General features: G+C 35.2%; 1 protein-coding gene across 1 annotated transcript; it reads left to right on the forward strand.

Annotated features, from left to right (window-relative positions):
- The first annotated feature begins 1,238 nt into the window (after positions 1 to 1,238).
- On the forward strand, positions 1,239 to 14,402 carry LOC128236496 (protein GDAP2 homolog). The gene is made up of 12 exons (XM_052951381.1): positions 1,239 to 1,707; positions 2,356 to 2,498; positions 2,815 to 2,968; positions 4,031 to 4,119; positions 5,283 to 5,359; positions 6,370 to 6,532; positions 8,328 to 8,499; positions 9,529 to 9,682; positions 10,431 to 10,570; positions 10,924 to 10,978; positions 11,872 to 12,015; positions 12,577 to 14,402. Exons 1-12 carry the CDS (start codon positions 1,514 to 1,516, stop codon positions 12,631 to 12,633), a joined length of 1,542 nt encoding a protein of 513 aa, XP_052807341.1. The 5' UTR covers positions 1,239 to 1,513; the 3' UTR covers positions 12,634 to 14,402.
- The last annotated feature ends 1,469 nt before the right edge of the window (positions 14,403 to 15,871 follow it).

The following is a 15,871-nucleotide window of genomic DNA, read 5'->3' on the forward strand; positions in this document are numbered from 1 at the left end:
TGTGTATGTATTGATTTTGAATAAGAGGGTCTTGTATATAAAGATGCATTTCGAAATTACTTGATAGTTCACCTAATAGAATTGATTATCTTTCTTACAGTCTCTCAATTAAAGTTATAAATACACAACTTCACAAGTATGTATGTGAAGCACTTTTTAAAAACAATAATACAATTTCACATTTATCATTAAATTCATCAAAATTAATCATTTAATGAATTAAAGATCACTTTAATATGTAATCGTAAATTGAATCTCAACATTTTGGACAATTTCATAAGTTTATTATATCCGTATCATTTTATATTTCACAAAAGAAATAACTGTTTGAGGCATTCCGTTCTTTACTTCAGATCAGACGAAGGCGGAGAGAAATGTTGGGTTTCCACAGTTTTGTAGACTGAAAATTCATATGTTAGTACATGTATATTAAGATGAATTTTGAACTTTAACAATTATTACTTTTGAGAACACAAAAGAGGCACAGCATGCTTTACATAGAAATCTGCTAATCTTTTCAACATATCAGACATAAATGAAATGTCTGGCAGAATTCTTAAAACATATGTGTACACAATGAATTCGCAGAAGTTGCATCAAGTTATCATCAGTTGATCTTGAATCTGTGCATATAGTACTAGTTTGTTTTGTTTAAATGAGAATTTGTTAGGTAGAACTCTGGAATTTCAGAACATGCCTGGCATATTTCTTGCTGAATATGGACATTTTATTTCAACAAAGCCGCTTTTACAATTGTTTAAATACAAACGATCGAATGTACGTGGTGTGACACCGAGAAAGGAAAATCTTTTGTTAACAATTAAACTACATTTTTCAGCCTGGGGGTGGACAGGTGCAGTTTTTGTTATAGAAATATGGCCACATCTTTGTACAGCATCTGGCACAGGCGTCTTCTTTAGGCAGTTTTTTTTTATATTTAAACTTGTAATGTTCTTTATTTAGTGGTGTGTCCACTTGCTATGTTGGGGTCGACAATAGAGAACGCTCCACGGAAACAGAAGGTGGCCACCCAGGATGACTCCACACACTTTGACCAGCCAAATTGCGTTCATACCCCGATAATGACACCAAGCCCGCAATTCATTCCTTAAGTAAAATAACTGTTGTCTTAGACAGTAAATGGTTACACCAAGACCCCGGTTAGTTACACGCCATTCACCAGATTTCTCATGGACGTTATATCAAGATCAATTTAAACACAAGTCACATGATTTTAAAATGGCGGAAGTCAAAAATGTCCTCAAAATAAGTCAATCACGAGTGTAAGCCATTTAAAAGGCATAAACTCCAAGATGACGCATGTGAAAACATTCAAGAAGATAGCTTGTGTTCTGTTAAATCTAGTTGTGAGATAGTTTAACATTGTATTCATTGAAAAGCATTTACAGTCAATGTATATCTATTGAACAAAACAAGACAAAATCAGTTGATCAATTATCTGAACTTTATGGCCATTTTGTGAAAAATAATCGGATATAAAACTGTGAAAAAAATGATGGAAGAGGACGGCTCACAAGACCCACTCGGAGCAAGAGACCATGTGGTTTATGTTGACAATATGACACGGTGGAATTTTACAGTGTTGCCTCTTGCTTCTGATGATGACAGTCAAAACCATTCCGAAAGTGAAGAAAAAGTGTCACCGTTCCCATGGAGAAATGACCTGAACAACAAAATAATTTTATGGTTCTTATGCACCAGTCAATTGTTATCACGGCCCGCACAGGTCCGGGGAATAGCGGGGACTTTAACTTTGGGTCCAGCCAAGCCCGGGTAAAATCCCCGACCCGCGGGGGCAAACTGATGGTAGAATCCCTGCCAAATGCCCCCCATCCAATGGACCCCAAGTAAGACTCATGTCCTCGCTATATTTGGCCCGAAGACAATACCACCGCATTCACCCGGCACTGTGGGGCCACCTGGAGGGTAAAAATACGGCCCATTTCCCTGGCTATCCCTGGTATACCCCTAGACCTTGGGGGGTCCTGGTAACAATTGACTGGTGCATTAAGATAAAAAAAATCAACATGTAGTAAATGTTTACCAAGTTACAATATCTTGGGATAAAATGTCAATATTGTCTTAAAATTTGTATAAAATAATGTTTCAGATTCAAGTTATAGTTTGTGGTGAATAACAAGTAAAAGAAATCCTCATCAAGCTTTAGTTAAAGATCAAATCATGATTTGACGTGTAGAACTGTCCAAGAGAGGAGCCTATTTTGATTTATTTTTGTATTGTTGATTTATTTTATAATTTAATTAATTTCCATTTGTTACTGAGAAATTCAATAAAAAATAATAAATGTATAATTATTTGCTATGTATATTTCAGGAGTGGTGACATAACGGAATTGAGTGTTCATGCCATTGTACATTCAACAAACGAGCGAATGACAGAAAGATCAAGTGTTACAGAGACACTCTATACAAAGGCAGGTCCCAAATTAGAGGCAGAAATTAAAAACAACATAAAAGGTGATATGTTTACAAACCCATTCAAATAGTTGTTGCTTATTGGAATCAGACATTGAACACTGACATATAACTTTATTTATGGTAAGGTTACAGACACTTGACTGTCATCTCTACATCCCTGGCAATAACACATTATTAACTTCACTGCCTCTGAAAAGTATGAGACCACTTTAGAGATTGAACTCAGCATCCCTTGCTGGCAAGTGGGGCTGCCATTTGCTTTCAATTACGCTAGATTACAGTCATATAGTTGTAATGTGGTCTTGTAAAGTTAAACCACAACACATTTTAAAAACCTATTCTATGATATTTTCAGTGTGCAAGACTGGTGATGCCAAAATCAGTGAGGGTTTTGACTTGTTGAGCCGCTATGTGATTCACACGGTCGGGCCAAGGTACAATGTGAAATATGTGACTGCAGCTGAAGGGGCTCTGTTCTGCAGCTACAGAAACGTCCTGCAACTAGTCAGGTTTGGATTAATAGCAGTTATTGTATTACACTTTTGGTTCAACAAGCCCAAGTATTGTTTTGCTACTGGGCTAAGCATCTTGAAAATTTGTAACAAGCCAAGTATATACATGTAGGGTTTAATCTTAAGAGATATAGAAGGGTGCTTTACCCTGTCCTTTGTGGCAACTTTTCTGCCCTCAAGGAAACCAACATATGCACCTGTCAAGGATTTAGTTTTGATTCATACTTATGATATGCATATAAATAGATATAAACTTGACACAAACCTATTATTACCTCAGTTGAACACAATGCCGATTGACAGCCCCATACAATGTGCCCTCTTATCTCTTAGCACCCTATCATTTGTAAACCTGCTTCAAACTACATGTACATTTTATCATATGTTAAAAAGATTGTAAAGCGTGGCAAATGTTTTAACGGTGCAGGGCTTGCAGTCTAATTCAGAAATATGTTTTTTCAGTTATGTTCTAGCATACAATTGAAACTCTCAATGACAGTGCTTTTCTTTTGTCTATAGAGAATGTGTTTTGTTCTTTACTAATTTACTCTGCTGATTTAGCAGTCCTGTTATGGATAATGCACCAGTCAATTATAACCACAGCCCCCCAAGGTACGGGGCATAGCGGGGACTATGACTTTTGGTTCAGCCAGCCCCGGGTAAAATCCCCACCCTGCAGGGACGAACAGATGGTAAAATCCTTGCCAAATGCCCCCCCCCCCCCCCACACACACCAGGGACCCTAGGTTAGGCCCATTCCCTGCTATATTTTTGCGAATACAAAACCACCACATTTACCCGGCACTGCGGGGCCACCTGAAAGGTAAAAACATGGCCGGGCTATCCCCGATATACCCCCGGACCTGGGGGGGGGGGCGTGGTTACAAATGACTGGTGCATAAGAAACACCAAAAGACATGTAATAAATGTAAATGATATATATTATGATATTCTGTAATTTATGTTTATATAAGTATGTATTTTATCTATATGTTGTCAGGTTATGAGGGAGTTATTTTGTTTGCTGAGATCATTCAAGTTATGTTATTTCTGTTACAGAGAGAATTCCATCCGCACCTTGGGTTTATGCTGTGTGCATTCTGGTAAAAGGGGGTACCCACCTAAAGAAGGCGCTCATATTGCAATACGTAAGTCCAGACATATTAAGACAACAAGACTTAACTTATTACTGTTAAGCTTGTCCATCTTTTGCAGAAATAAAAACATACAGGACGAGGTATTAAACCCTTATGTTGTTTGTACAAAATTTAACACTGGCCAATATTAACCCCAAAATCAAAATATTTACATGAAGCTAAGTACACATTTTAGAGTTGACAATATGCACATGTGTATTAAGGACAATCACTCTGGCTTTATTAATAGGTGGAGTAATCTCCTTGGTCATCCTATTTACCTAAAGAATCCTCTGTTTCTGGTGCTCTGTGGAATGATAGATGATACATATATCTTCAAATTTGAATAACATAAATACATAGAACCAAGGACATGATATGCTACCTGACTTATATTAACAAATTGACTGTTCATATATTAAATCTTTGTTTGTTCTTTTAAGCTTGCCTGTTTTTTTTAAAGAAAATACGTTATTTTCATAGCCTTGGTGTCGTCAGCATCGTTGTGCAAAGCTTTTATCTTGGCCATAACTCAAAAACAGATCGAGATATTTAAATAAAACTTGGTACTGATATTAGCACATGTTTAGCAAGACCCATACCTCTGGCTTTAATGATTGTCAAGTAATGTCCGTTGAAAAAGTCATGCAAAAATTGTGACTTCGCAAAGACTTTATAACCTTTCAAAATATTCACATGAAACTTAATACGCATGTCACGATGTACAAAATGCAAATGTGTAGAAAGGCCTATTGCCCTTTTTTTCTAGTATTTGTTGAGTTATGCCTTGTTATAGTTGAAAAATTCATGTAAAAACTTTAACTTGCCATAATTTAATAAAACCTTTTATATTTAAGATGAAACTTTGTACACATGTTACTAGTGACAGAGTGCACATTTATAACAATGCCCATAACCTTCCCTTAAAGATTTGTCCAGTTATGCCCCATGTAAAAGTCCGTCAATAACTTTAACCTAAACTTGGCCATATCTTAATTACCATTCAAGATGTTTACATTGAAATTCGTATACATATTTACATATACTTGCTTTAATATGTAAGGAGTTATACATCTCTTATTGACTAAAACGAACAGAGGAGCCTTGCTGTGGCTGTGCAGTACTGTTGTTTCATATTCAGCGATACTTATTTCATCTTTTACTTTCTTCTCCAGGGACAGTGCGGCGGTTTTTGGAGAAATATGGAAGTGATGTTGATGCCATAATATTTGTCTGTGATGATGGAACTTATGTAAGTCTAAACACATAGTGGTGCTCATGAAAGAATTGCTATGAGACTTACGACATTACTTTACTGTAATCAATTTATAATGATTACCAATAATTGACATATTGAAATTTGCCTACATGATTTCCAGATAAAAGTATTTTTGAACTATTTTGTAGTGAAATTTTAAGCTGCACTGTCTGTCAATCGAATGAACGTTTTGAAACCTTTTAATTTTTTTGTCTTGGAATCGGGTTATTTTTGCGTAAGTGTTTGGAACCCAATGATATAAGACTGCTGACAAAAGATTAGATTGCAAGTTTTCATATTTACGTTCAAAAATTGAAGTTTTATGTTGAACAACTCATTTGTCTTAAAGCGTTAACAACGCTTTTAGCCATAAACATTAAATTTTGACCGTAAATATGAAAAACAGCGATCTGATCTTTTGTCAGTAGTCTTTTATCATTGGTTTCAAGACATTAATGCAAAAATTGGCTCAGTCCAAGACAAAAAATAAAAAGTATCAATTTGTGCTAGTGTAACTTTAACATCACAAAGATTGTTTGCACATATATGTATGTTTTTATTATACACACTATTATGGAAGTTAACTTTCTATGCCATATAATAAGATTTATTAAAGATGTACATCTGCATGCATGCCAAGTTCCTTAAAGGCTTCCCAGGGTTTTTTCATCAATTGTCATTAGTCATTCTGGCACAGGCGTTTTATTTGTTCATGTTTGTAATTTTTAAACGCCCTTGTAGATGAACAAATCTGTATTGAGTATACGGTATATGCTGTAAGAAAATGAATTGTAAAAAAGCAAAGTAGTCTACATTTTTTCCAATCACACACACAAACAAAAATTCAAGGGGATCTTGCCAGGGGGCCCAGCGATTGAGCATACTCCAGGGCGATTTTATCCCTGGCTTTGGGATACATCATGTATGCATGTGTAATTGATCAAACACCTTTGTAATGTGTCAAATGTTGTCTAATGATCAATTTATGATTATTATTTATTAAGAATGTATATGAGGAAGTGTTGCCGCTGTATTTCCCACGCAATCCACAAGAGGAGCAAGAGAGCTTGGCACATTTACCTGAGGATATCGGGGATGATATGGGGGAGCCGGTGATCCCTGAACGCCAGATCCGCATCATGGATAAACCCATATACCCAAAGTCTGGTTAGTGTTACTGTGGTCAATATAAAATAATTTCGTGAAAATTATATACAATGTAGGGCACATTTTGTTTGTCTCAAAAAATGTGTTTGAAATCATTTCCATAAAAAGCAAAGTAACCAATTGGCCTAGGTTTCGTCGTCTCACTCAAGAGGTAATTGTCACCCTAGTGCATTAACTAAATAACTGCATATGGAAATAGAAGCAGATATTGAGTTATTGCACTAAGGTGACGTAATGAGCACAAATCAGGCCATGGGTATTTCCACCCAAGAGGTAATGAGCACAAATCAGGCCATGGGTATTTACACCCAAGAGGTAATGAGCACAAATCAGGCCATGGGTATTTCCACCCTAGAGGTAATGAGCACAAATCAGGCCATGGGTATTTCCACCCAAGAGGTAATGAGCACAAATCAGGCCATGGGTATTTCCACCCAAGAGATTATGAGCACAATTCCTGCCATCGTTACTTTCACCCAAGGGGTTATGAGCTCAATTCCTGCCATTGGTACTTTCACCATAGACGTTATGAGCTCAATTCGTGCTGAGTTCGTAGAGGAACAGCAATTTAAAGACTGATATTCAATGTTTTATTTATAAATACTCATTTTTGGCGAATTTTTTCTAGAACAATCAGACTACCTCTCTCAAAACAGGGCTTCAGTTAAAGGAAGTTTGGAAGAATATTATTCCCTAGAAAAGGGTTAAAACTTCCAAAATTGATCCCTCAGAAGTACAAAAACTTCCATAATTTTAAATAAAACTGCCAAAGTTGAAAGCTCAGAAGCTCAAAATGTCATAACCTTGTGTCAATATTACATTTATTGTCACAATTTCAATCAGTCTTGAAGTAAAATTAATTATTATGATCTGAATCTATGAATTTGGCAATTTATAGTTGCAAATTATTTGATTTAAAACATGCTAGTTGAAATACAGTGGAAAAAATTATTATATTCGGGTCCTCGACTTAAACTTCAAATTTAGTGAAAAACTTCCATTATGGAAGGACAGGAAGTCCATACTTCCATTTTCAAATTCTTAATGACCCTGTCAAAAATAGTTCTTCTAAGATCATTGAATGTAGTATTAATTCCACTGTATTCACCACAGCTTTGTCATTTTTTTCACTTGTTTCATCTACATCCCATACGTATTAGGGCAATAAAAAGTTGTTTTACCAATCGCAAGCATCAATATTGTAAGATCATAGGTGATTTGAAGATGTCGAGTTCATAGAATACATGAATGAAGTCAAAATGATATGTGTTCATCTGAGGAATGGCATTAGGAATGGAAATAAATACTCATGTATTTAAAATTCATTACAAATATTGCTCTTAAATAGTATGTATTTGTTCTATATATTTCTTCCTCTGTCAGCAATATCTAGCCTAGATGGATAAAGTATTCTATTTGTGCATATATAATTTCTGTTAGAGTGATATGGCATTTGATAATTTAAACAGAATACAACCATTACATCGTTATAAGCTGTAACTTCTTTACTTTTAAGTTTACGATCATGTTCATCATTTATGTCTTAGGCATAGATGAATAGTTGTTTGTACACATCTTCATTGTGTATGTTTTAGACATTAATAATGTGTTTTTGACTTCACGACATACCATATTTGTTTGGCTTGACCCATTTTTGTACATTGTACAATTGTTCAATTGTTTCTACTTATAGTCTTTATCTTTTATGGTACATCATTTTGATAAAAAAATATTTCCCTATTTTGTTTGGACAGTTAAAAAGAAAAAAAACAATTATTTTTGTTGGTCTTGACAGATGATCGAGACTTTGATGACAAGACTGTTGACCTGAACGCAGAGTTCGGTAAGTCAATAAATGGCACCGTTGGGCAGCACCCTTTCGCAAGCATGCAAGCTGACCCTGACACACAGAAACGCCTCAATCCCAGGTCCGATGTCGATATGAAAAAGGTGGAAGCCAGGAAGAGGTACGTTAGTTAGTGTGAACTGATTTGTATGTGATTATGGATTTTCATTCTTGGACAAAATTCTTTTCTGTACTTTACTAGTATTGGATATGAAATGTGTAAAAAAAAAAAAAAACATGTAAGGAAGTAAATTCAAATGTTATGAAACACAGCTCACCATGTTTTTTTCATTGCTAGTTGGCAAACTGTATGGTCTAGTGGTTAAGGTGTCCACCTATCATTTAAGAGGTATTGGGTTCTGTCCTTGCCAGAACGAGAGTTCTAAACGTACAGGTGTCTGTCTCTCACCTACGAGGTGCGTCTAAGCTCCACCATGATTAGAGTTGTCTAGCCGTAGAGGTATCTGCCTTTTACCCAAGCAGTTGTGGGTTTGATCCTCACCAGGGTAAAAGTGGTCTAGTGGAAAAGGGTGTACGCCTTGAACCCAAGAGGTTATGGGTTTGATCTCATCCAGGGTGAGAGTGGTCTAGGGGTATAGGTGTCCGCCTTTCATCAAAGAGGTTGGGGGTTTGATTGTCGCAAGGGTTAAAGTGGTCTAGTGGAATAGGTGTCTGCTCTCACCCAAGAGGTTGCGGGTTCAAGCCTAACCAGGTTGAGAGTTGTCGTGTGATATAGGTGTCAGTCTTCATCCAAGAATGTGTTGGTTCAAGTCCCAGCAGGGTGAAAATCGTCGACTGGTTGTTAGGCTTAATATTTATTGAGAAATTATTCAACTTACATCATTTTATATGTCTTATTGTAAAACTGAAATAAATTTAAACAATTCTGCTGGATCTGTAGATAAAGGAATATTGTCGTTTTTTTAGTTAATATTATGAAACTACTTTAAAAAAAATACTAAAAATGTCAGTTTTTCTAAAATATTTAAAAGATGATTTGCATTGAATTTGTTAATAATCTTATCTTGATTCCTGCCAGCTTGTACATGTTTGACAATGTTGCATTTAAAAGATGAAGGAGTTTTCACTGAATTCGTTTAAACCCTTATCTCCATTCCTGCCAGCTTGTACATGTACAACATTATTGCAGGTATGAGCGGCTACTAAAGCGAGCAAGGACAGAAGACCTTACAGACATTGCCTCCCTGCGTTGTCTGTACAGGACGGGACAGGACCGGTTTGGCAGGCCCGTCATTGTTTTTGTGGGGAGGAACTTCCCTGCTTCTACTGTGGACCTAGAAAAGGTTTTGATTATGTCCTTAGCTTTGTAAAAAGAATATTTCGATACAATGCAGAAAACTAAAACACAGTACATATTTAATGCCTGCTAAGTATGTTAAAATGTACTTGTATAAGATTCTTAGAAACACAATTGAAGCCCAAGGGATATTCTGATTTGTCATTAAAACACATACAATAATGTATTATGTTACAGGACTGTTCAAAACCTCTATTTGTGATTTACACTCAGATGAAGTTGAACTCCATGTACAACTATTTGCCAATATATGATTTCATAATATTTCAAAGTCCTCAAAATATCCCTGGATGCTACACATGTTATATTCTTTCCTGAAATACTTGGTTTACATAAATTGAGTGGAGTTATGGGACTGAAATGACACAATCGTTATTATTATTATATATTTTAAGGCATAACAATTATTTTTTTCCGGTTACCCACCCTACTCACATTTAATAGCACTATACTATATACATAAAAAAGATGCCAACAGACTAATGTTTCTGACCATTTTTTTTGTTTCTGGGATACATTATTAGTACTTCCTTGCACAGGAGAGACTTGTAAATATAATTTGACCAAATTGCAACAGTTTTTAGGCTAGAAATCATACAAAACATTACTTTATTTTCCTAAAATAAAATGTGTTTTTTATCCTGACCTACATTCCCTCTAGTTTTTGGCCTTGTAACCAGAAACAAACAATTAGTTCCTTTAGTTCCTTTATGCCTAATCCTTATACCATGCAGGCTCTACTGTATGCCATCCGACTGCTGGACCCAATTGTGGAGCAGGATTACGTGGTGGTTTACTTCCACACACACACCAGCGGACAAAACCTCCCGCCCATGAACTTCCTCAAGAACGTTTACCATATCCTAGACCATAAGTATGTATAATTTACTACTGTGGATTCAGCGTCTTTTTCTTACCAATTCCCAATGCTAAAACATACACCTTTTCTTCATATGTGACAATACAAAAAAAAATGCCCTTAACTCATGTAATGTCTTTATAAAAAAATGCTGCAATCTTAAAGAAACCAAATACATTACATTAATGTTTGATTCTTTTCTCGAATAACATCAATGATATTTTTGTGATTTTATTTTATAATTGTTGAATTATGGCCCTCAACATATATATATAAACACATATTGAAAAGGACATTGTCATCCTCTTGTGATTCTCTTGTTTTCTATACTGAGATAAAGATTTTCAAATATGTTTTTATGTTTTCAGATACAAGAAGAACCTTAAATCCTTTTATGTTGTACACCCAACATGGTGGTCAAAGGTAAATGTTTCGAATTTGTTTGTGTCTGCTTTTTGGTTCAGTTCGTTATATCAAATATTAGTTATGGTTTTTAAACCCTGTTTGATTAGTTGAACCATTTGTTTGGTATCCAGATGATCTTTCTATTCTATACAGCATTCACTTCCAATTTGTATCAAGTTGACCAAAGGAGAGATTGTGTTTTTCGCTCTACTGGCCAATGGCTCTAAGGGCTTATGTGATGGCCCTGTGTCTGTCGTTTGGTTGTCCGTGCATGTGTCTGTAAATGCTTGCTTGTGAACGCAATAATGTCTTTAGTTTTGATTGTATCTTAATTAAACTTATACAGTAGCAAGATATCCATCAGAGCTAGGTTTCTTTCGAAGTCCGGCCGGATTTGCCCATGCTTGACTGGATTATGGCCCATGAGATTGTCAACATTGCAATTGTAGCTTAGTGGAAGTTACAGTCTTGGAGGAACAACCTGTTCCTAGAGAGTGCAATAGGTGTTTTGTTTTACTTTGCCTTTGTTAAAAAGGATTTATAGCTGTTATTGAGCTTGAGAACATAATATAGCTTCAGTACATGTATATTACGGTTTACCTGATGATTCTAAACTTATCCTGGATTATTGCCTTTGTAATTGGCAAAATTTCTGTAATCAATAGAGCCTCCATATTAACAAGCCATTTTGTATATTACAAGACTGTAATGGAGTGAAATGTTCTAAGTGCACTTTCAGTATGTTCCTTTTGAATATAGATACACACATGCTCTGGATATGACCAAAAACGCCATGCCAGTAGAGCATAGTAGAGCATAAGCCTTTGTTGGGCTCTTGTTCCATAAACAATTGTTGCTATAGAAAATGATCAAACTCCCTGTATGACACAATAACTTTCGATATGTTTCAGTTTGCGACCTGGTTTTTCACCACGTTTACGGCATCTGACATAAAACAGAAGGTCCACTCGTTAAAGGGTGTGCAGTATCTGTACGCGAAAATAAACCCTGACCAGCTCGACATTCCAAGCTTTGTGCTCGACTATGATATCAAGGTTTGTTCTAATGATAGTGTTCTAGCTAAAGAGTCTTGAAAGGGTGCTGTACCCTGTCCTTTTTTGTAACAGGCTTCTGCCCTCATGGAGACCAGCATGGGCACCTACATTGTACCTGCCTACATAGAATTTAATGCTTTAAGCATGAACTATTTCTTTTGATTAGAACTAAGAATGTGATTATAAATACATACAAACTTTACATATTTGGTAGTAGAAACCTAATATAACTTTGATTAAGAACAATTTCCTTTTCTGTCAAATTCATAAAAATTATGTCTTTGAAAATCTAAATTTGCATCATTTTTCTAATCACAACTCCTTACTATTGTATTGTTTTCTTATGCTATACCCGTTTCTGCTCATTTCTAAAATGCACAAAATTAAGTTGCCTCTTTATTTAAATGAAACAAACTTTATTTTTCAAATTTTCAAAAATTGATAGATGTCGGAAGCTTCCTTTTGATTTTGATGGGAATTAATTGTCTTAATGGCGAGATATTTAAAAGTGTATAGATTTTGTTATTGCTGTTAATTGTTTTATTGTGTCTTGCTTTGCAGGAGAATGGTCCCAGGTACTGTGTTCCATTTGAGGAAGGGACTGTGGAGGAATTGTGATGAACGGTGCCTCTATATTGTGTGAAAATTCTGACTTTGTGTGAATAAGTGGCATGTTATTCCAGAGATATTTTCACCGTCAGTGAAATGTTTATTTCTGGTGTTGACAATTTATATGTGATTTTACAATAAAACATGTTGTTTTATTCACATATTTTACTTAATATACATGAACATATAATTGAATGTATGTTTGATTATAAAGGATAATAATGCTAGATGATAAATGGCATTAAATTATCCAAAAAATGTGAGGTTAAATATTTTTGCATACTTTTGTACTTTGTAATTTTCATTTAATCAATTATATCATAATTATTATGATCACATTGACGGATGTTTGTGATACTGTATACATGAGTATTGGTGACCACCGAATAAGCTATGGACACTATTTGGGTACAGGAGAAATCGTACCAACAAGACGTTATAGCACCACGAAGTTGTGCAATATTTGAAACAACAATATATTGTTGTACCTAGTGTTTAGATGTTAAGTGTGAGCTACAATATGTTGACATCAAAGGGTATGTGACATATTTCCGGACGATATAACGTCATCTATTATTGTATTATTGTTTGGATGCCATTGTGAGCTACAATATGTTAACATCAAAGGGAATGTGATATATTTCCGGAAATGAAAACGTCATCTTTTGTCTTATCTGTTGTTGGGATGCCACTGTGAGCTACAATATGTTAACATCAAAGGGAATGTGACATATTTCCGGAATTTAAAATGTCATCTATTGTTGTATCTATTGTTTGGATGCCATTGTGAGCTACAATATGTTACCATCAAAGGGAATGTGACATATTTCTGGAATTTAAAATGTCATCTATTGTTGTATCTATTGTCGAGATCTCAAGGTCACAATATGTTGAGATTTTAGGAGTTTATTTTTTGCATCATGTCAGAATATTTCCTCCATATCTCCAGTATTCCTTTACTATTTAAGTTGTGTATGGGCGACTTTTCAAAACATAGAACGATTTCATGTAGGTACGACTTCGCTTGTAATACATTTAGAAACGCTATTCTTCTATCAGTGCTAGGATGCAGTGACATAACAAAAACCTTTTGACTGGTTAGGAAAGTCAATATTTTCTTACTTTATGACAGAGAGATGAATTAAAACAGTAAACAATAACAAAGCTATAAATCTGCAATAAATCTTAAATAAAGTAATTTATAGCAATTTCGTTTGGTTTGATTTTGACAAAAGCTGATAGTTTCTGGAACCAGACTCGGGCCACTTTCAGTCAATATCCTAGGTAGAAGTCATGAAGTACTAGTGTTTAATTTGGTTGGTGTGAATGTCCTCAGTATTATAATTGACCGTTTTTGCGTTATTAGCATGATATATAATTTAAACCAAATATACTAATACTTGAAAAGCTTAGTGTTTAAGATTATATTTTGCCTACTGATCCAGCCTCTATTTACCGATACACCTGATTAAAATCAATAAGGGCTGACTTAACAAAATAAGTGTACGGCGGATAAAAAAATACTGGATAAAGTATAATTTTGAACACTATTTACTGGTAAAAAATTAACAATGTAGAAACTTTACAGAATTTTATAGTCATAACAAATGTATTAATTTGGTTTGATTCACATACATTTCTTTTCGAAGATAGTATTTGTTTTTATACCAATGTTTATATGAAATATGTATGATTTGCGTTTGTAATATGCGTGCAATATGTTTGTTATTATCATGTACATAAATTTACATTAACATTACTGTTGTTTATCTTTTTACAAATGCATACTTATTGATAGATATGGCTGAAGCATTTGATAACGGCCAGATATCAGATTGGGCAAACAATATCTTCGATATATATTACATTAATTGTGGTCACTTTAATTAGGTTAAACATTTTGATTTCACAATGATTATGAAACAAGTTATTACAATGTTATACTTTTTAGCTCACCTTAGCCGAAGGCTGAGGGTGAGCAATAAGGATCGATGAATGTCCGTCGTATGTCGTCCATTGTCCGTTGGCCGTCCACTTAGTTTGTTAACACTCTAGTGGTCACATTTTTGCCTAAATTGTAACGAAACTTGTTCAGGATGTTTGTCCCAGTAATTGCTCGGAAGAGTTCGAATATGGGTCATCTGGGGTCAAAAATTAGGTCACAGAGCCCAAATATAGAAAAACCTTGTTAACACTCTAGAGGTAACATTTTCAGCCCAAATATCCTGGAAATTTGTCAGAAAGGTTGTTTTGATAATTTTTAAGTCAAGTTTGAATATGGGTCATCTTTGGCCAAAACATAGGTCACAGAGCCCAAATATGGCAAAACTTTGTTAACACTCTAGAGGTAACATTTTCAGCCCAAATATCCTGGAAATTTGTCAGAAAGGCTGTTTCGATGATTTCTAGCTCAAGGTTTAATATGGGTCATCCGGGGTCAAAAACTAGGTCACAGAGCCCAAATATGGAAAAACCTTGTTAACACTTTATATGTAACATTTTCAGCCCAAATATCATGGAAATTTGTCAGAGAGGTTGTTTTGATAATTTTTAAGTTAAGTTCGAATACGGGCTATTTTTTTTTGTTATTGTTATTTTATTGTTTTTAAATCATTGAAGGTACCTTCACAACTTCAAACTTCATGAACTTATTCACAGTAAATTGTGATTTTTTGTGACGAGTAATATATAAATCCAACCTAAATATTGTAAGAGTTATTGCCCTTTATATCTTTTTAAACAAATACATATCTGTCATGTTTTTACACGCCTGTTTAAAAAAACTGGACATATAATAGTTCCACCTATGATGTATGGAAGGCCAGACAGGCACAATCCAGTATGTAGTCCGATCAATATATTGTGATCATTGTGACTTGAAGCGCTCAGACACACCTCAATAAAAATACTGTTTTCATTGACCGTCACATAAGGGTGACCCTAATATTGAGAAACGCTGTTTTGATATGTACATTGTATGACAACTTTTGTCTCCTGTTGATTGTTTTGCTTTGGCGCTTGATCATTCCACCAGTGCAGTCAATCGACCGATGGATGTGTTGACTGGTTACAATGTAAGAATTCTTTATGCACCAGTCAATTGTAACCACGGCCTCTTCAGGTCTGGGGATTTGCGAGAACTTTGACTTTCGGTCCAGCCAAGCCCGGTAAAAACCCTCGTCCTGCGGGGACGAACTGATGGTAAAATCTGCGCCAAATGCCCCCGCACCCCAGGGACCCTAAGTAA

This window comes from Mya arenaria, chromosome 6, assembly GCF_026914265.1.
Source record: "Mya arenaria isolate MELC-2E11 chromosome 6, ASM2691426v1".
In the NCBI taxonomy this organism is placed as follows: Eukaryota; Metazoa; Mollusca; class Bivalvia; order Myida; family Myidae; genus Mya; species Mya arenaria.